General features: G+C 36.4%; 1 protein-coding gene and 1 long non-coding RNA gene across 2 annotated transcripts; both read right to left on the reverse strand.

Annotated features, from left to right (window-relative positions):
- Window positions 1-4,817: 4,817 nt before the first annotated feature.
- Window positions 4,818-5,306, reverse strand: LOC110675137. The gene is made up of 2 exons (XR_002499294.1): window positions 5,191-5,306; window positions 4,818-5,128 (listed from the first exon to the last, which is right to left on the reverse strand). It is a non-coding gene; the product is annotated as an uncharacterized LOC110675137 (long non-coding RNA).
- A 1,306-nt stretch (window positions 5,307-6,612) lies between these two features.
- On the reverse strand, window positions 6,613-20,939 carry LOC5576084 (2-amino-3-ketobutyrate coenzyme A ligase, mitochondrial). The gene is made up of 3 exons (XM_001662356.2): window positions 20,490-20,939; window positions 7,754-7,974; window positions 6,613-7,690 (listed from the first exon to the last, which is right to left on the reverse strand). Exons 1-3 carry the CDS (start codon window positions 20,536-20,538, stop codon window positions 6,671-6,673), a joined length of 1,290 nt encoding a protein of 429 aa, XP_001662406.2. The 5' UTR covers window positions 20,539-20,939; the 3' UTR covers window positions 6,613-6,670.
- Window positions 20,940-21,491: the final 552 nt, after the last annotated feature.

The raw sequence follows: 21,491 nt of genomic DNA on the forward strand, positions 1-21,491 counted from the left end.
CTGATGTTACTTGGGATGTTTGCTACAAATGATCACAAAATTATTGACAGTAGTTTAGAGTTCTATTCTATTCTATCTATATTCTACAAAATTAGCTGAAATAGCCGGTAGCTTCTGCTTCTTCTTATTGGTATTTCATCCCCACTGGGACAGAGCCTGCTTCTCTACTTAGTGTTCAATGGCCACTTCCACAATTATTAACTGAGAGCTTTCTTTGCTAAAGCTGCCTTTTTTGCATTCATATATCGTGTGACAGATACGAACATACTCTATGCCCAGGGAAGTCAATGAAATTTCCATTATGAAAAGATGCTGAACCGACCGGGAATTGAACCCAATCACCGCCAGCATGGCTTTGCTTTGTAGCCGCGGACTCTAACCACTCGGCTAAGAAAGGCCAAAAATAGCTAGTTGGGCCATAACAATATTTTATGAATAATAATAATGACACGAAAATTGCTCCGTAATGCCTTACAGCACTTGAGCCTTTGAAAAAATAATCAATTGTGAAAGACTTTGGCGACATGTAAGTGCAATGTTTCATTGAAAACATTTGAACATGCTTAACGGAATGTCTGCTTAAAAGAATGCCTAATTAATCTATTGGAAATTAGTGTTTTCAATGGTTACGCTTCCAAAAGGGCTTAACTCCAAATATCGTCTATCTTTTCATTCAAAACTACAAACAACTATATAAACCAACTTTGATTCAAATTTTAATATTATATATATTCTGATAATCACGGCCAATGAAAACTCGTTTGAATATCTCATATTTCCTTTGAATTTGCGGACTTACACATTCAAAAGGGCGTAACTTCAAAACGGGCCCTACGATGTTTTTAAAATTTTGCCCAGACATGCAGCTTAGCTATAGAAATCGACTGGTGAGCACAGATTTGATGGAGATTTTTTTCTGATAATAACGGTCAGGGGAGCACCGTGGTATGGTTTGGGATTTCTCCAAGCCCATCAGGAATTCTTCAACAAATTTTCAAAGTAATGCAAAGTTTACCCAAAGATTTAAATTCATTAAAATCTTACCTTACGAATTTTACCACAATATATCTTCCGGAATGTTCTTAAAAAAATACCGGCAATATTTTCGCGTTTAATTTCTACAGTACTACAAAACAATCGATAATACACCCTTTAAATAAGTTTGCTTGGAATTTCTAAAGTTAGGAAAATGGGCTCTACATTAATATGTTCAACATAGTATCATGAAATTGTCGAATTCATACAAAATGTTATGTAAGATTTTAGTAACAAATACTTTCAGTTGAAATTCTATCCATTTTAACACCAATCATTTTCTGTTATAGAAGACGAAGGAAAAAGACTATGAATTTTTGTAGTAAATCCTGCATGTACACTTTTTCTCTGAAATACATTGTCATCAAATTTCAGAAATTCTACGGTATATTACTTGAATTTTACGACAGGAATTTAGTAATTTTTCGCGAATTATTTTTAAGCTGCAAATATTCAAAAAAAAAAAAAAAAACAAAAAAGTTCTTTCAATTTTTTTTAGTACGTTTATTTTTTATGGAGTGATTCGTAGGAGGAGTTTGTAAAGTAATTTAGTATTTTTTTGCGAATTATTTTTAAGCTGCAATTATTTAAAAAAAAACCAAAAAAGTTCTTTCAATTTTTTTTAGTATGTTTATTTTTTATGGAGTGATTCGTAGGAGGAGTTTGTAAAGCAATCACTGAAAAAAATTAATATGGATAGCGGATACATTTTAAAATGTTATTTATGGAAGAATCCTGAGATTACCATTTGAAAAAAAATGGAGTTATTTCTAAATTCTATCCATTTTAACACCAATCATTTTCTGTTATAGAAGACGAAGGAAAAAGACTATGAATTTTTGTAGTAAATCCTGCATGTACATTTTTTCTCTGAAATACATTGTCAACAAATTTCAGAAATTCTACGGTATATTACTTGAATTTTACGACAGGAATTTAGTAATTTTTCGCGAATTATTTTTAAGCTGCAAATATTCAAAAAAGAAAAAAAAAACAAAAAAGTTCTTTCAATTTTTTTTAGTACGTTTAATTTTTATGGAGTGATTCGTAGGAGGAGTTTGTAAAGTAATTTAGTATTTTTTTGCGAATTATTTTTAAGCTGCAATTATTAAAAAAAAACCAAAAAAGTTCTTTCAATTTTTTTTAGTATGTTTATTTTTTATGGAGTGATTCGTAGGAGGAGTTTGTAAAGCAATCACTGAAAAAAATTAATATGGATAGCGGATACATTTTAAAATGTTATTTATGGAAGAATCCTGAGATTACCATTTGAAAAAAATGGAGTTATTTCTAGAGCCCGAAGAAATACTTTGATGAAAACTTTCTTTGAAAATTTGAAATTTGGTAAAGAAAATGTAAAGAAAAAAATCTCTGGAAAATACTTCGAAGAATCTCTGGTAAATTTTTCGGAAGAATCTTAGGGAAACAATAATATAATTCCTTAAGAAATTTCTGAACTAATTTGAGTATTTTCGCGGAAGAGTGAAAGAACAGTTGAACGTATTCCGCTAGGAACTTCCTAGGAATGTTAGAGTTGAAGTTTTTGAAAAAATAAAAAAAAATATTGAGGGGGATTACTAAGTGATCTTGAAGACATTTTTGGTGAGACTCCTAGATTTTTTGTACTATTTTTTGGAGAAATTCTAAGTAATTTCTAACAATCCTAAACAAATTATAAATGAACTGCTGGAGGATTCTTCGAACTTACAATTGGAATGTATATGTAATAAGTACGTAGAGAACTTTCCAGGAGAAATCATTAAAAGAATTTCTAATGCATTCTCTGGCGGAATTCTTCGAGAGATTTTTTTTTATCCAATTTGTTCGAGAAATTTTCTGGTGAGATCAGAAAGCCTGGAAATGATTTTCCGTTGGAATCCCAGGACAAACTCAGTGAAAACTAATAAATGAGTTTTTTAAGAAAGCACTGAAAACTACTAAAACAATTCATGAACAAATCTCCGTAGGAATTCTCAGAGTAATCTCTTCAAAGCACATGTTTAAGTACTTGCGAAATTCGTGGAAGAATCACAAAGGACATTCCTCGTAAGTTTTTTTTCTAAAAATCTTGACTAGATTACAAAAAGAATGAATCTTTTCCGTTGTGAAAATTGTAAATAACAACTATCACTGATGTGTAGTAAAATGAAACAAAATAATAAATAAATAAAAATCCGTTGAAATTACGAAATTTGTAAAAATCCTACTTATTGCTGTTGACAGTACTTTTGAAAAACAAGTATTTGCTAGGACCCCCTAGGCCCCCTCCAAAAAAAAAATCCTAGCTACGCCAATGCCAGGAAGGAGTACTTTAAGCAGGAAAATGGAAATGTAGCGAGAAACAGGATGAACATTGATAACGACGATCAAGCTGTGGATTCGCCGTCCATAGGAGAGGTTAAAAAGGCTATCAGCTTGCTAAAGAACTGTAAGGCAGCTGGGAAGGACGAGATCTCGATCGAACTTCTCAAGCACTGAAGTGAGCAGCTTTACCAGTCGATCCACTCGAGTACTTCTGAAGGTATGGGATGACGAAGAAATGCCTACCGGTTGGTTGGATGGCCTCATACGCCCAATCTACAAGAAAGAGCACAGACTGAAGTGTGCAATTACAGAGGAATTACTTTGCTGAATTCGGCGCATCCTGTTCAACAGACTGAGACCGCTCGAGGAGTCTTTCGACGGCGAATACCAAGCTGGTGAGATCTGTTCGACAACAGACCAAATGGTTACCTTGCGAATGATCTTAGATAAATTCCGGGAGTATAACTTGCAGATTCATAATCTATTTATTGATTTCAAGACAGAACACGATTCAGTGAAAATAAATGAGCTGTGACCGATAAATATCGGAACGTTGTTTTCCGGCGAAATTAATTAGGCTGATACATGCAAAGCTGGATGGTTCGATATCAAGTGTTAGGATTGCAGATGAGGTGTCAACCTCGCTTGTGACGTGAATCTATGACAAAAGGTCGAAAGACAAAAGGTCGAAAGGACAGAAGGTCGAAAGACAAAAGTTCGAAAGGACAAAAGGTCGAAGAACAAAAGAGAAGGGACAAAAGGTCGAAAATCTTTTTTCAAAGAAGGAAAAACTTCCAACCATACAAATTACTTTCGACCTTTTGTCCTTTCGATCTTTTGTCTTTCGACCTTTTGTCCTTTCGACATTTTGTCCATAAACCTTATGGAATCTTACGAGCAGAGAAACGGCTCTATCATCACTCGTTCGCATATGCTTCTTGGCTATGCGGACGATATCGACCTTATTGAAATCGATTATACTTTATTGGAGGAGGCCTTCGTGCCTCTGAAGAAGGAAACAGCGAGGAAATGCCTGACCAAGGTATCTAAAAGGGAGGTAATTCAATGTGTCATTTAGGGCGATCCGCCATATTGGGAAAGAATCTGACAGTTGGCAAATTTGTGTTGCTCCATCGGAGCAGCAAGCGTTGAGATCCTAGCAACTTTTTCCCCTCAATTTTTATTTTGTTTCTTAAACGTCATTCAACAAACAAGTGTAAAACTTCATGTTCCCAAATAGATTAAAAAAAAAATGCTTAAAATCGATGATGATATTTATCTAAAGAAGAATCAAAACCATTTTGAACCAATTGACTCGTAAAACCTAAGAAAAATAATAGGTCACGATGACAATAGCTGCCTCTCTTCCTTCAGCTGTCCCTTCGACCTATCTTCCGTGAAAAAGAACAAAAAGATAATAAGGATCTTCTACCAACCCATCGCCTTCGGGGAACATGTAAAAAAGGAGTACTCTTCCATAAAATTTCGGAATTTTCTGATTTAATTATCTCCGAATATATATTATTTATTCTTACATTATGTGTGTTGGAAACATCAGTGGAATATCGCAGGAACATCACAGTCCTACATGACATCAAAGTTTCGTCTGAACCCATTTTTATCTTTCTACTGAGAAAATGATCTGAAAGTAACAAATGTTAGTTTTCTACTGTGCACAATACCGTTCACAGCTGAAGCTGTCCTTATCGAGACAAGAAGTGAGGCACAGCGGTCTTGAGCTACGCTACGGAGTTGAGTATTTTTTTTATCATTGTGGAATAATGGCATCCTGAAACAAAACTGAAATTAAATTCAAACCTAATCTAAGGCATAAATTTATGTTGTTCCTACCTGTATCCTGAAACTGTTGTTATTATCTGCAGAAATCTTCAATTCCTTTTGAATTTTCAAACCGTGATAATAAACATTTTGGCGCTATGGAAACAATAGCAACCATTTGAGGGGAAAATTGCATCAACAAATTCGCCAGCTGTCATTTTTTTACCCCGCTGTTTCCAACCCCCCGCATCCACTGACTGCTTAGATTGTTGTAGGGGAATTAGGGGCATAATGGACACGTTAAGCAAATGTTCGTTTTAAGACCCTGAAATGGCAATGTTTTTAATTTACCCCCGGCTAGTTTTCAAGTTTGATGTTAGTACGACGTGCCACATTCATTCATAGTGATAAAAATCATATCATATGTCAGAAAAGCGAGATAGAAAATTGGGTCGAAAACAAGGCTGGTAAAAAGGTATCGAGGCGAAATGAACACCTGCATGAAATTTAGTTATTACAATATATTCAATTCAGTCATTCCGATATGCAAAAGGACTCTCCCTCAATCATAATAGCTAAAAAGAACCTTTCTGGGTTCGTTACTTTGCTCAAAAATTAGATTCTTCCACGGTCTTGCTTATATGCCAATTTGAAACTGAGAAAAATTTTAAGTCAAATTTTTAAGAACAATTGAAGCAAAAAATAAATTTTTTTACCGTCAAGCATTTCAAACGCATTACAGATTTCATGCAGTGAATGAAATTTTGATGAAATATGTGTATTATCAGATATTGAGAGGGTGTCCATTTCACCCCATATGTTCATTATGCCCCTAATCCCCCTACCTCTCTTAAAAATATCTTGGGCCTGACCATAAATTCTACCAAAACAAAGTCATGGAGCAGTTAGAGATAGAGATGCCTAGTGGTATTGGTGCTGAGGCCAAGGCTGAGACAGTGTTTGAAGTTGCTTGAAGAGTTGTTTTACTTTGGAACACTTGTGACATGTTAAACGGACGTGTTCGCGAAGCTAAAATACGAATTTCAGCTGCGAGTGGGACTTTCACGGATTTCGTAGCTTAGGAAAACAAAATTCGCCCTGTATAAAACATTGATTCTCCTGGATATTCTCTATGGGAACGATGATTTCGAGCGAAAAGTGCTGCGGACAATACTCATTGGGAACCTGAAAAAGGTGTGTGGCGCGTGATTCACGAGCTGTTTTAAGTGCGAATATTATTAAGCGTGTGAAATACGGCAGACTTCAGTGGGCTGACCACATAGTGATAATGTCGGAAGAAAGAATTGCAAAAATAGTATTTAGCAGAGAACCAGGTATAGGTCGGCGACTTCGTGGAAGACCACGAAAATGGTGACTATACGCAGTGGAAGAGGACCTGGCGAATTTAAACGTTATGGGCAACTGTAGAAGACCGACAAAGATGGCGTGACGCTACGCCGTAGCCATCAAGGTGTCAAGAGAAAATCAATTATGCTCAGGCTTTTTGTACGGTTTATTAGAAATCATATCTCCGCTAAACATTTTCAGTCATTCACGAAATCACTCCAAGCTGCTTGCCCACTTCAATGAAAGCAGCCACCGCTCTATCGATCTCCTCATCCGTATGGGCGGCCGAAAGCTGCACTCGGATGCGGGCCTTGCCCTTCGGTACCACCGGATAGCTAAACCCGATAACGTAGATTCCCCGTTTGAGCATTTCGTCGGCGAACACCGATGCCAGTCGAGCATCGCCCAGCATCACCGGACTGATGGGATGATCCATGCCGGAGATAGTGAACCCGGCCTTGGTCATGGCATCCCGGAAGCGTTTGGTGTTGCTCTGCACCCGAGCCGTCAGCTTGTTGGACTCCATCAGCATCTGGATGACCTTCATGGCACTGGCAACCACCGGAGGTGGCAGAGAGTTCGAGAACAAATAAGGTCGAGATCGTTGCCGTAGCAGATCCACCAACTCCTTGGGACCAGTAGTATAACCTCCGGCAGCTCCTCCCAAAGCCTTGCCCAAAGTGGAGTTGATGATGTCGCATCGTCCCAGCATGCCGTAGAACTCCTCGGTTCCCCTACCGGTTGGTCCGAAGAACCCGGTCGCGTGGCAATCGTCTACAAAAGTCAACGCGTTGTACTTTTCCGCCAGAGCAAAAATCTCCGGCAGCGGTGCCACATTTCCGTCCATCGAAAACACTCCATCCGTAACGATCATTTTGATGCGCGCATCAGTCGACTTGAGCTTTTCCTCCAAATCGGCCATGTCCCTGTGCAGGTACCGTGCCTTCTTGGCCTTGCACAACCGGATGCCATCGATGATCGAGGCGTGGTTCAACTCATCCGAGAATACGGCGTCTTCCGGAGTCAGCACCGCTTCGAATATGCCAGCGTTGGCATCGAAACAGGACGCGTACAGAATGGTATCCTCCCGCTCATGGAACTCCGACAGCTTCTTCTCTAGCTGCTTGTGGATGTCCTGTGTGCCGCAGATAAATCGCACCGAGCTCAAACCGGCGCCGTATTCGTCCAGGGCTTTCTTACCGAAGTCAACGACATCTGAGTGCGACTGAAACATGAATATTGAGAATCATTATAAGTTGCTCTAATTATATATATGTTAGTTACTCACAGCCAATCCAAGGTAGTTGTTGGCGCAAAAGTTCAGGATCTTGCCCTGGGAGCCTTCGACGTTGATGGACGTGGCTTGGGGTGAAACGATGATGCGCTCCCGCTTGTAGGTGCCGGCCTTTTCGATTTCATCCAGCTGAGTTTGGACGATCTGGCGGAAGTGGGCGTTGGCAGCGGTTAGGCTGCTCGAGTGACGAACCACCAGCAGGGCGTTGAGATTTCCTGGAAGTAGAAAGAAGCGGTATGTTGAATGGCTTCTAGGCTAAGAGGTATCAAAAGGCTGATGGCAGAAACCATAAGCAGAGTCACGACGTAGACACTCAGCGAACAGGATTTGAAATTGGATCGGTCGACTGGTGGAACCAATAAACACGTGGTAATCTTTAAATTAAAACAAGCGTGGAAACGAAAAAGTATTTCAGATTGTTCGGTTTCCAAGAATTATTCCAAAGAATATTTCATTTCATTCATTCAAATTTCATATCACCTTTTGTATTATTGAGTTATCCTTAAAATATTTCTTTATTGGCGATCAAATGTGAGGTACGGTTGCGAAAGTTTTGCAAATTCGAACGAATAATTACGGTTCCATGTACCTTGTAGCAGTGGCGTAGCTAGAGTTTTGGGGGCCCGGTGCGGAGGTAGATTTGGGGGCCCCTCGTAAAGAGGTTTTCAAAATATGTCTTTTATTAGCGAGTTCACACGTACCTTCAGTATTTGTTAAGATAACAATAAGTCAAAATTTGTTGTCATTGGTGACTTTAATGCCAAACATCGGTCAAGGAATAATTCTCAAAGTAATTCCAACGGCAGAATTTTATTTGATGAGTGCTCTTCAGGATATTTCTTAATTCAATACCCTGATAGCCCTACATGTTTTTCCTCTTCTAGAAATCCTTCTACGATTGATTTGGTCTTAACCGACTCTAGTCATCTTTATAGCATGCTGATTTTGATTCTGATCATGTCCCTGTTACATTTCAAATATCCCAAGAAGCGATTCTAAATCCTATCAGCTCCACTTTCAATTATTTTCGAGCCAACTGGAATATATATGAAACATTTATTGACTCTAATCTTGATGTTAATATTCCCTTACAAACAAAACTTGATATTGACAATGCTCTTGAAACTTTGACAAATTCCATTGTTGATGCCAGAAGCATTGCAATTCCAAAATGTGAAGTAAAATTTGAATCCGTGATTATAGACGATGCACAATGGTCGGAAAAAAGTGAAGTTTGGCCAAAACTATTTTTATCACCTTAATCGATGAAATATGTAATCTGAATATGTTCTTTGGCGTTTTTGTTGTTTCAGAAGGGGTTATTCACAAATTACGTAACTTTGAAAATTATTTTTTTTTTAATTTAAAATTGTTATCAAACTGGACTGAAAGCACAAATTTTGTTTATATTTGATCGAGTTTTATCAAAATGTGTATGAATAGTGGTTAAATATATTTTAAATAAACTTTGTATGAAAAATATGGTCAAAATATATGTAAAATATTGAATTATTCAAATAGCTCTAACTCGCAAATCAGCAAATTTCTGCAAAAATTTTAAAGGTTTTTTGTGAGATATAAGGATGTTTTTTGATGTGCAATATTCGAAATGGCGGCGACATGACGCGACAAGAGTTGTTTTTCATGTTCAAAATCATCAAAATTACTAAAGTGTAATATTGAATACTATTAAAACTCCAACCAAATATTTTTTTCCATCCTCATGCTCGATAAAGGTGTTGAACCATAAGCTTTCAGATAATGGGTAACTTTGGGGAAATATTGCATTCCTAAATTATAAATTTTGTGCTTTATTTTATAGTTACATTTTTCAATTTTTTGACTTCAGCCGGTTTGCCGTTATGAAAGTCATAGAAATTTAAATTTTAGTTCAATTTCAGTTAAGGATCATAATAATATAACACATGAGGTATATTTTAAAATAAAAAAAATATGAAAATCTCAAAAAAGTTTTTGGTAGTTTTGGCCGCCCCTTTATATGGAGCCCGACCATTGTGCGATGATCTTAAACTTTTGATCCGTCTTAAAAACGTGAGGAGAAGGCAATTTCAACGCACTCGCGGTCCTGTTATATAAATTATATGGCAAGATTTGCAGAAAGAAATCAAGAAACGTTTTTCACAATCAACCCGCCAAGGCCTGAGTGAAAGCAAAAATACTAAAACCGTTACCACTCAGCGAATACTTAACGGATTCAAATATTTTTTTGTAAGTATACTGGCCAGCATATCTAGTTTCTAGAAGTGGCCGGAGGAACTCGGGAACAGGGTTGGGAAAAATCTTGAAATTCACTCTACAGTAGTCAAACAAAGCCAATCACAGTCAGCGAAGCCAGTGAAACTCACGCCTATCGCTGCTGTAGGCAAAAAGCCTTGAAAATAGCAAAACTGTAGAAAAATGTTCTATTTCCCGCATTTGGAGCCTTCAATGACACTCATGATTTAGAAAATTCGTGCACCCAACATAGGCTACTTGATGAGATTCACGTTTTCGGAACTACTGTACTGGAGAGCCACGTGATTTTCGCGAAAAGTCAAGCCTACTACTATTACCATTCCCAGCACTGCTCGGGAATACTCATGTAGCCGGAGTTATTGCGGTGGGTCACTGGGTCAAGTCGGGTAGAAAAAGGCGATTTTTTGGGACATGCCAAGTTATCTTTATTTATTTCCAAAGGCATTAATTTTTTTTTTGGCGTAAATCATTAAGATCTGATATTCAATATTATAAATGAAAAGTTTTGCATCATTTAGAGTGTACCAGATGCGGTTACTCAGACTTAATGCTCTAACGAACCGGCTCTAGATTTGTTAAGTACTAAACCGTTTCAAATCTCTGAAAGTATTGATCGAACGTAAAAGTTCACTAAAATGCGTTCCCGTAAGCTTGACACAGATGTGAAGATACATATTGTGCACTTTATCATAAGCTTTAGGCACCCCGGAGACCCGAAAATGGTCATTTGTATGATCAATCAAATGCAGTTGACATAATTATTCAATATAATTGACTATCAGAAGGTTTATGCTGACGCGTTTTTCTTAAAATTCCTTGATATAGTGGCCACATTATAGCCGATTCTGGAAATTATCTGTGACTTGAAATTTGCCTACCTTCAGGGGCACAAAAGCACAGAACCCTTGTCATCCGACCTGACCCAGTAATCCATTGCAATAAGGGGCCTATTTTGTAAATCGAGCAGATTAATGTGACTCGTCAGCATTCATTGTCGATCAAAGCAAGCATGCATATTTCAGATGTCACCCGTCGACTCCCATAGTAATCCAGTCACATAGAGTGACCACTGTCGAAAAACTCGAGTGACAGAGCTGAGTCGAGCGATTTTTTCGATCGACAGTGACTCCAGTCGAGTCATTTTGTTCGACTCGACTTATAAAATAGACCCCTAACTCTAACTACAGCAACATTCTCGAGATTCTTTGACCACCTTTAGAAACAAGATATGTGTACGAGTACATTGACAAAAAATAATTGAAATCCGTTAAGTATTCGCTGAGTGGTGAGAGTTTTAGTAATTTTTCTTTCACTCAGGCCTATACGGGTTAAGAAACAAAAATTTTGAAAATAAGATTTCTCAATTGGACCCTGGCTCTAAGCCCTTTTGGAAATTATCTAAAATCTTGAAAAAACCTCAGAAGCCAATACCGGCATTGAAAGAGGAAAACAAGTTATTACTAACAAATTGCGAAAAAGCTCAAAAACTTGCTATGCAGTTTGAAAGTGCGCACAATTTTAATTTAGGACTTACTAGTCCAATTGAAAATCAAGTTACTCAGGACTTCGAAAAAATTCTAAATCAAGAGAACGTTTTCGAAAATGCCTGGGAGACTGATTTGTAAGAAGTGAGAACTAGGGAAGAACTATTATAAAAAAATTCAAAAATATGAAAGCTCCTGGCGATGATGGAATTTTCTACATTCTCATCAAGAAACTTCCAGAAAGTAGCTTATAATTTTTAGTTGATATATTAAACAAATGTTTTCAATTAGCATATTTTTCTGACAAATGGAAAAATGATAAGGTTGTTCCAATTTTAAAACCAGACAAAAATCCTGCAGAAGCTTCTAGCTATCGTCCAATCAGTTTGCTTTCCTCCATCAGTAAACTTTTTGAAAACGTTATTTTGAACAGAATGATGGCCCACATCAACGAAAATTCAATTTTTGCCAATGAACAGTTCGGATTCCGCCATGGACATTCGACCACTCATCAACTTTTACGTGTAACAAATTTGATCCGTTCCAACAAATCTGAAGGCCATTCTACTGGTCTTGCTCTTCTAGACATAGAAAAAGCATTCGACAGTGTTTGGCATGAAGGTTTGATTGTAAAATTAAAAAAAAAAAAAATAATTTTCAACATACATTGTTAGAATAATTCAAAGTTATCTGTCAAATCGTACACTTCAGGTTAATTATCAGAACTCCAGATCTGAAAGACATCCTGTAAGAGCTGGTGTTCCTCAAGGCAGCATTTTGGGACCAATATTATACAATATTTTCACATCTGACTTACCTGAGTTACCTCAGGGATGTCAAAAATCTTTGTTTGCGGATGACACAGGCCTCTCCGCCAAAGGAGCGTGTCATCTGTAGTCGATTGCAAAAAAGTTTGAAGAATTCTCCTAATGCTTCCAAAACTCAACTAATAATGTTCTCACATAAACCAAAAGCTCTTTATTTGAAACCTTCAAGTAGACATGTTGTTACGATGAGAGGGGTTCCAATAAATTGGCCATATGAAGTTAAGTATCTAGGGCTCATGCTAGATAAGAATTCAACTTTCAAAAATCACATTGAGGGCATTCAAGTCAAATGTAATAAATATGTAAAATGTCTCTATCCCCTTATTGATAGAAAATCAAAACTTTGTCTTAAGAACAAGCTTTTGATATTCAAACAAATTTTCAGGCCAGCCATGTTGTATGCTGTACCAATATGGACTACCTGTTGTAATACCAGTAAGAAAGCTCTGCAGAGAATTCAAAATAAAATTTTGAAAATGATTCTGAGGCTTCCTCCCTGGTATAGTACCAATGTGTTACATAGAATATCCAATGTTGAAACATTGGAACAAATGTCAAATAAAATAATTAATAATTTGAGGCTAATTGTTTCAATATTCTTTTGCCACGATTAATGCGTTATATGTTTAGGTTAAGTTAGGTTAAGTATATTCAAAGCGTTTTTTTTTCTCTTATAAGCAGGTGAAATCAACTCACCTGATAAAAAACTGAACTGCTACGGCAAATGAAATGTAATATGCTGTTAACAAAATGTTAAAAAATCTTAAATTTGATTTACCAATAAAAATTTCTAATAACACAGAACACCTAGATATAAGAAATGAATGTAATGTTTGGAATGATACTAATAAAGAAATTAAAAAAAGGCGTTTTTCGAGCTTTATGATGGAAGAGAAATGCCCTTCGAACTCAATGGATTTGAACTGAATAATTTTCTGTTTCCAGTCAATCTTAAAGCCAATGTTCTGTAGATAATTTCAAAAATAAATAAATTGAATTCATTTTATAGAAATTATATCTAATATGGCTAGCGCCCCTCAGAAGAAAACGTCTCCAATAAATTTATATTGAATTATCTCAGTAAGACGCATTGATTTTGAAATTATCAATCATTGTATCTTTCGCTATTTCATAGATGTATAAAAAAACCATACATCTACATAGATTTTTTATTGTTTTAAATGAGAGATAATCTTTCACATATTTTGTTGTTTTGTAATTGTAATTTACGGACACCCTGTGGTAATGAACAAATTCAAGAAGGGGTCCCAGTGAAAAATAAAGGACGAACCCAAAAATATTTCCAATTATCTGAGAAATTCTCGCAAACTTCTAAAATGAATACCAGAAAAAAAGTCCTCAGATAAATCTCAAGGGGTATATTTGAATAGGTATAATTCGTAGAAGAATCCCTGGAGTCATTGCATTGGTAAAGGAATACTTGGGAAAATGTCGGACTTGACCAAGAGTACGCCAAGAAATCCCTTCAGTGGTTTTCAGAGGTAAATGTTCAGAAGTCCCCTCAATGAAATTCTTGCTTGAATCCTTGATAAATTCCTAGAACGATTCTTGTATGCAATCTTCAAGCATCGTTGAAACAAATCAGGGTCATCATTGTCAGAATCTCTGTGGCATTTTTTTTAAACCCGTCCATATCGGATTGTCAAATCGAGTATTACTAGCGAAATTAATTGAAACATTTCAGGTAGCATTGCACATAATGTTCTTTACATGAAAGCACTGGAAAAAGATCCCTGAATTTGTTGCTAATGTTTATTCTGAAGAAATCCAATTAAAATTTCTGCATAAAATCCTGAAATTTCTAAACGAATTCTTGAAAGAATCTTCCCTTTTTTTAAACGAAACCTTGGAGGAATCTCAAAATAAGATTAACAAAAAAGGTGGTAAAATTCATGGTATAATTTCATATAAATTACCAGGCGAATTTTTTAAAGAAATATCCTGAATTTTTATTTAAGTCCACCCGAGAATAAATTCAGATGATTTTTGCTAAGTATTTTTGGATGATAACAAAATAAGGAATTTTGATTACCTCAAGCTCAAAGCTCACCAACGCTCCAGATTTTTGAAGGCCAACAAATGAAGGTTCATTTAATTGGAAATCGAAATTCATAAAGTATTTTTTTCATAAATCCAAAGCCGTGATTAGACTCGACATTTAAAAAAAGTAGGGTAAAAGCACCGGGTTTGGCCAGTCTAAGAGAAAATGTCAGGGGGCCCAGATAGCCGTAGCGGTAAACGCGCAGCTATTCAGCAAGACCAAGCTGAGGGTCGTGGGTTCGAATCCCACCGGTCGAGGATCTTTTCGGGTTGGAAATTTTCTCGACTTCCCAGGGCATAGAGTATCTTCGTACCTGCCACACGAAATACGCATGCAAAAATGGTCATTGGCATAGTAAGCTCTCAGTTAATAACTGTGGAAGTGCTCATAAGAACACTAAGCTGAGAAGCAGGCTCTGTCCCAGTGGGGACGTAACGCCAGAAAGAAGAAGAAGAAGAGAAAATGTCAATAAAAATTAAATAGAAAGCAGTATTTATACTACAAATATGTCAAATGCAAGCTTTCAATCCATATTATCTGTGTAAAATATCAAAACTGAGCTAAAACCATTTTTTCGCTTTGAAAATCCTGTTGGTCAATATAGGCCAACGGAACCAGTTTCAGCCAGAGATTTAACTTCGGTTCCTAAATTGATTGGCATTGATTTCTCATGAGAGTGGCCAAATTAGGAGTGCCCTGGCTAAATTAGGTGTATGGGAGTTAAAATTATAAGGAAAATGATTTGTTTTTCTTATGTTTGAATCAATTTGGACGAGTAAATGAATGTAGCTCTATCATGTGAATGTGATCTACTGAACACAAAAGGTTTCATGCTGATTGGCTATGTAAAACAGTGTATAATCCACTATGGCTACAACTGGCGTATGGCCAAAACCGGTGCTTCTACCCTATCTGAGCCTACTTAAGTTTCCATATGAGGTTTAGCTGAACGTGGCCCTTTCGAAGGCTCAGTTCTTTCATGTGCCCAATTGATTGAACAGCAACAAGGAAAATAACTTACTAAACAAATATTTGTGGAGGCCCCTAAAATGTGGGGGCCCGAAGTGACGATCCCCCTGGGCCCCTCTGCTGGTTCTAAATCTTGCCCTAAAGTATTGAAAATAAGGGATAATTAAGGGGCCCCTATACATAGCTAATCCAAATCTCCTCCAAAACCTGTGCTTTTTAGGGTTTATTCACAAACTTCATAACACAAAAAATGGCCGTTTTCGACACCCACCCACCCCCTTGTAACGCATTTTGTATGAATATTTTGTAAATTTTGTATGATCTGTAACATTTTAAGGACACCCACGCCTTTCAGCGTTATGAAATTTGTGAATGGGCCTTTATACAAATTTTTAGTTTGGGATCATACAAATTGTCAATTTCCTATAAGCTAGGTCGAACTTTCAATACTATGAGAAATCCGCACTGCAATTTTGGGGCCCCTATGAGCTCGGGGCCCGGTGCGGACCGCACCCACCGCACCCCCCTAGCTACGCTACTGCCTTGTATTACCAAAACCTTATCATTCAAATGATCGTGGTGATTTCTCTTCCAAAGTCTAGTGATAACTTCTCCCAGATCTCCTGTCATTTGACCAGCTTCGTAAAAGGGCTTATTATTGCAACCAAATAAATAATTTCCTGACCAACATTTTCAAAGCGTCATATGTATTTTAACTAGACCTGTGCGCCGAAATTATTTCAATCGGCGGCGGCGTCAGTGTGTTTTTGCACCGGCGGCGGCGGCGTCATCGGTGTCACGCCGTTGACAGTTTTCGGCGGTGGCGGCGGCGTACATCGGCGTGGGGATAATTTAACAGAAAAAAAAAATCAATAATATAAATGATGAAATTTTGAGTGTACGTATGGTTCAAATACCGTAAATTTTGTCATTTCCCATATCTTTCTTACAATCCTTATGGTTAATCTACCGGCAGCATTGTTTTTATACCACAATAAAAAAAATAAATAATTTGCTATAGTTTTTTTGTTTTTCGTTTTTTTTTGCACCGGTTATTCATCGGTTCTGAAAAGCTCTTCTGTTTTTAGAATCCATTTATTTTTAATTTCTTTATTAATATCATTCCAAACATTACATTAGTTTCTTATATCTACGGATTATGTGTTAGGTAACACTTTCATCCCAATTGGGCAAAACTAAATTAAGCTACTATTACTACTATTCACATTTTGTTAACAACATATTACATTTCATTGGCCGCACCAGTTCAGAATTTTACAGGTGCATTCAATTCATCTGCTTATGAGATAAAACAAAACACTTAGAATCTGTTTTAATTTTGATCACTGGTCATTTGGTTCTAGAGATATTCCGGATTTGAGCGACTCGTAGGCATTACCCACGTAATTGAAAGTTATAGAATGTTCTCATTTTCGGTTATTTGTTTGTCAAAATAATATTTTGATAAAAGTCTGTTGTGAAAAAATGAAGCTAATCGGTTCAACCGATTTGAGCTTAATAAGCATTTTTAAAATAGATTTTTTTTTTTAATTTGATAAAGTTTAAAAGTAACGAAAGCAAAAAATATATTGCGGTTTAAATATTTTTATGGAAAAAATTGAAAAATTGAATCTGCTTATAGATGAGTAAGACCCAAAGACGTTGATACTTTAAACACTTGTAAAACTATCATATCCACATTTGTGCTTACATTTATTACCAAACCTTAACACTCAAGCTTTTATGAACTCAGTTTCGTAGAATTTTAATGAGTTTTTTTAGAGAAAATATTTGTAGCCATTTTCTTTGATTCATTTCTATAAAATCTATGAGAAAATTACAGCTTCGAGGAATATCCACATTTTATTTTCTTTGAACAGACAACATGTACAAAATCTTACTATAATTGATTACGAAGCTGTATAGATCATAAATTCAAGTAAGTTTAAAGTTTAAACGTTAATAAAAATAAATAATGAGTACCCAGTATGTATCCAAGTTTTTTTTCTTGGGATTCCTAGAAAAATCTTAAAAGGAAATCCTGAAGCAAAATTGAAAAAGATGCTGGTAAAATACCTGTAATGATTTCTACCCGAGAAATCAACGAAATCAACGGAGAACACTAGGAAATATCTGGGGGGATTCTTAAAGTTTACTCTGGAAAAATATTTGCCGAATTTGTTTGAGGAACTCTTGCATGAACTTGGAGGAACTCTTGAAGAAATTTTTTGGGATATTTTCTAGGTAAAACTGCTTCAATAATCTCTGAATAAAGTTTAGAAATAGTTCTTTAAAAGATGGACGGAAGAACTTGGATAAATATTTCTCAGGAACGCGTGCATCGATACATGGAGATTTTAAGTCATGGAACAGATATCCTTTGGAATAATGTTTTCAAGGATCATCATATAATTCGTAAATTCTATGAATCGATGACTAGTCATGGAGCTTTGACTGTAAACTTTCAAACGATTCAATTGTTCAATCACTTTTTATAAAAACTATTATTTCATAAAGAAATAATCGAGGAAAGGGATCATGCACAAATTACAACACGCTCCAAGGGGAGGGAGGGGGTCAAGCCAAGCGTGACAAGCCTTACAAAAAAAAAATGAGTTCTCATACAAAAAGCGTGACAAGAGAGGTGGCCGAAAAAGTTGAAAATTAACGTGACATAATTTGTGTGCCATTCCAAAAGAGAGGGTTAATTATCAAACAACGGATATCCTTGGCAACATCAAAGATAATGCAAGAATTCTTCCGACTGTTCATTAAGTCCACTAAGAATATTTACGTTACTTTATTTTATCATTAAAAAATAAAACTAACTACTAAAACTAAAACTAAAAATCAGTTAGTTGAGAAGATTGCTCAACGAAAAACAATCGCCATTATTTTGGTACACTTAAAATTTGCTCCAGTATCCACGAAGTTCTCAAGAAATTTTCCTTAGATAGGCAAGAAATCCATCAAGCTTTCCCGCTGAATGCTGCTTTGAATACTTTAAGAAACTTTTCTTATTAGCTTCTGAGGAGCTTGCTAACGGAGGTTGGGAGAAGATTCCGTAAGGAATCCTTAACAAATCTTGTCGAATATCTGTCGAAAATCTTATGAAAAAATCTGTTGGTTGAAGCATTGCAGAATCTTCCCTTCAAAAATGCTTCAAATAAATTCTTATCATGATTTTATCAGGAAACATGCGTACTCTGCCAATATTTAAGTCCAAAATATTCCAGAAATTTCCAAAATGATTCAAAAAAAAAAAAAATAACTTAAATATCCGTTCAGAAATTCTGGATCATTGCTTGAGCTACTTAACATGGGAAAGGGTAAATAAATGGTATGAGTCAATGAAGTATCCTCGGAAAAATTCCAGAGAAATGTGAACGAATACTTAAACTGTTTCTTGGAGAAATCCCTGACGAAATGTTTGTTAGAATCCGCGAAGAAACTTTTAAAATAATCTTTTGGGAAATTTATGAAGATTTCCAGACGAGGATTTCCTTCCACATAAATTTCTTGAATAAATTCAACTATCAAATATTGAAGTAAACGTTGAATGAATATTTCGAGAAAATTCAAAAAAAGGAAAATATCCTTTGCATAATCACTAAAAAAATCTCTGAAGGAATATCAAGATGAATTCTTTGACTTCTAGATGAACCTCTAGAGGCACGTATGAAGTAATACATGGAGAAGCTCTCGGAGTGGTTATTGGATAATTGCACATAGAAAATCCTATATTTCTGAAAAAAAAAAAACACTGGAGAGTTTTTGGAGAAGTTAATGCATGTTTGTTTATTTGTTAAGGACTGCACAGGTCAATTCCAGGAATTATTTTGCAATGTTTCGTAGAAAATTGTTGCATGAATTCACGAAGGAATATCAATAATCATCCATGAGTGAAGTGGAATACTTAAAAATACTTAATTTTCTGAGGAAACGCTCTGAGGAATTTTTCAAAATATTTTTGAAGCAATTCATGAAGAAACCGTTGAAGGAATCGTAACAAAACATATCGGAGCAAGCATTTCTTGGAAAAAGTTCCTGGATAGAAACTCGGGGGAATTCATAGAAGAATTTTTGGCGTAGCTCCTGCAAAAATTCCTTTACAAACACTTACATTTTTTAGAGCATACGTGGGTGAACCGCCAAAATTAGAACCTTTTGAAATTCCTCGAGGAACCTTAGCAAAACTATATCTTTGGAAAAAGTCCTGATAGAATTCCTGGAATCAATTTTGAATAAATCCATATGTACAGAACATTAATTCCTGAAGAAATTCTAGAAGGTAAGAATCTGAAAGGATTTTCGATGGAATCCGTCGAAGAATTCTTGTAGATTTCACTTGATAATTTTGTGAAGAAATCTCTTGACGCATAAATAATACATAAATATGATTTCCCGTAAAATGCCTACTTATTTCTTAAGGTATTTCCAAAATATTTTTAATTTTTTTGAGCTGAAATATTTTATCGGCGTGAAAATACAAAATCAGCGGCGTAATGTTGATCGGCGTATGGCGCGCCGCCGATGCCTCAATCGCATCAGCGTGACGTAAAATGAGTCGTCGGCGGCGGCGTGGCGTGGCGGCGCACAGGTCTAATTTCAACCAAAAGTCACTGACCAAAAATGACGCACATTTCTGGTGGCCTTGAACGTGTCAATCATCGTCGTTACTTTTCAATGTTCACTCCTCCGAAATGTTGCATAAATTGTCGTTTTCTACGACTATTTTTAAACGCAGAATTCAAACTGATAATTACCTTGCAGGAAGTATCTTAACGCGTGAAAGTATTTCATCTGGCGTGTAAGTTTGACGATTACTCATTTTCGATCTTCGATATGGAATCACATTTAATGCGTTTCGTCCCCACACTCTCCTAAACGTAATCGAATACCATGCGTCTCCACTTTCTGTATAAGGTTCAAATTATTCACCGGCAATGCATTTTTTTGACTGCAATTTGGATGTGTTCAACGTATCATCGTGATCGTCGTACCTTGGATGCAGAAAATGCAAATTAGTATCTTTCTGCGGAACCGGTTTCCTGTTCAGCAACGAGAGAGCCGGCTTGATATCGTTTATTTTGCATTTCTCTTTCGTTTGATAAGGTGCACTATAAACCTACCTGATGCAGTGATTGCATTTCTGCTCAGCAACTGTTTGGTTAGCAACATGTTTGAAATGTGTGAATCTTTCAGATTATCTTGGAACTAGATTCAACGCACTACCGGTCTTACTTCGTCAACAGCACTTTCAGCGAACGCAATTTCTAAATTGATTAACTCGGCGAAATTGGAACCAATTTATGCTGGACGGCTTGTATCGGTAGGCGGTGTCGTTGCTATGTACGACCAGATATTAAAAATTGTCGCGAATAAAACGTGCCTTGAGTTTCGCGGGTAGCAAGCGGTTGCTACAGGCTACTCAACCGTTCTCGACGACGAAATAAACAGTACTGCGAGATCGAAGAGAAGAGGACGGTTAACAGCGCTTGGCATTGCAGTGGTTTCTCCTAACAGAAACGGACTTAAAACCGAGTAAATATTAGTGCGTATGAGGAGAGCACGGACAGCTTAGCGTTTTCCTTATTGAATGTTTGGTGCATTTGTCCTTTTTGGTCTTATTCTACGAGTGGAGTGAGTATCTCTCACCTTACTCCTCTCGTAAGATAAGCTATTTTGTGTGAAATTTATCAATAAGGACTGTTCATTTTATAAAGTGGACATCTTATTTATGCCTGAGAGAGACTCGCGAAGAGGAAAAATATCAACGTCATATGCAGCCCAGATTCCCCTCTCACGAAACGTCAAATGCAGCCCACCGTTTTTATGGCTGAAAAAGTGAAAAGTATTGTGTTCAAAGTAAACTGTTATTAAAAACCTCAGTCGGCGGAGCAGTTTTTTCCAAAGTTGCAAATAAATCTAAGCAGAAGATTAATTATTTCTAATGTCTGCTACGTTTGCTGGCGTGAAATTTCACTCAAACGGCTATTTATGATTCGATGTGATGCAACCTCAATCATTTTTTGCTGAGAGGTTCATGTGAGGTTTTGAACAGCATGCGCATAATTAGTATAAACTCAAAGTGGAATAAGAAAAAACTCAGCAATCACAGAAAAAGAAGACCG

The sequence above is a fragment of the Aedes aegypti genome, chromosome 2, assembly GCF_002204515.2.
Source record: "Aedes aegypti strain LVP_AGWG chromosome 2, AaegL5.0 Primary Assembly, whole genome shotgun sequence".
Classification (NCBI taxonomy): domain Eukaryota; kingdom Metazoa; phylum Arthropoda; class Insecta; order Diptera; family Culicidae; genus Aedes; species Aedes aegypti.

Excerpts from the sequence above, each read along its gene's own strand:
- LOC5576084 (XM_001662356.2), bottom strand. The coding sequence starts at position 20,538 with ATGTTGCTAACCAAACAGTTGCTGAGCAGAAATGCAATCACTGCATCA. Across the intron at positions 7,975-20,489 it reads AAATGCAATCACTGCATCAG|GAAATCTCAACGCCCTGCTG; the intron begins GTAGGTTTATAG and ends TTCTACTTCCAG. Across the intron at positions 7,691-7,753 it reads ACAACTACCTTGGATTGGCT|TCGCACTCAGATGTCGTTGA; the intron begins GTGAGTAACTAA and ends TTCATGTTTCAG.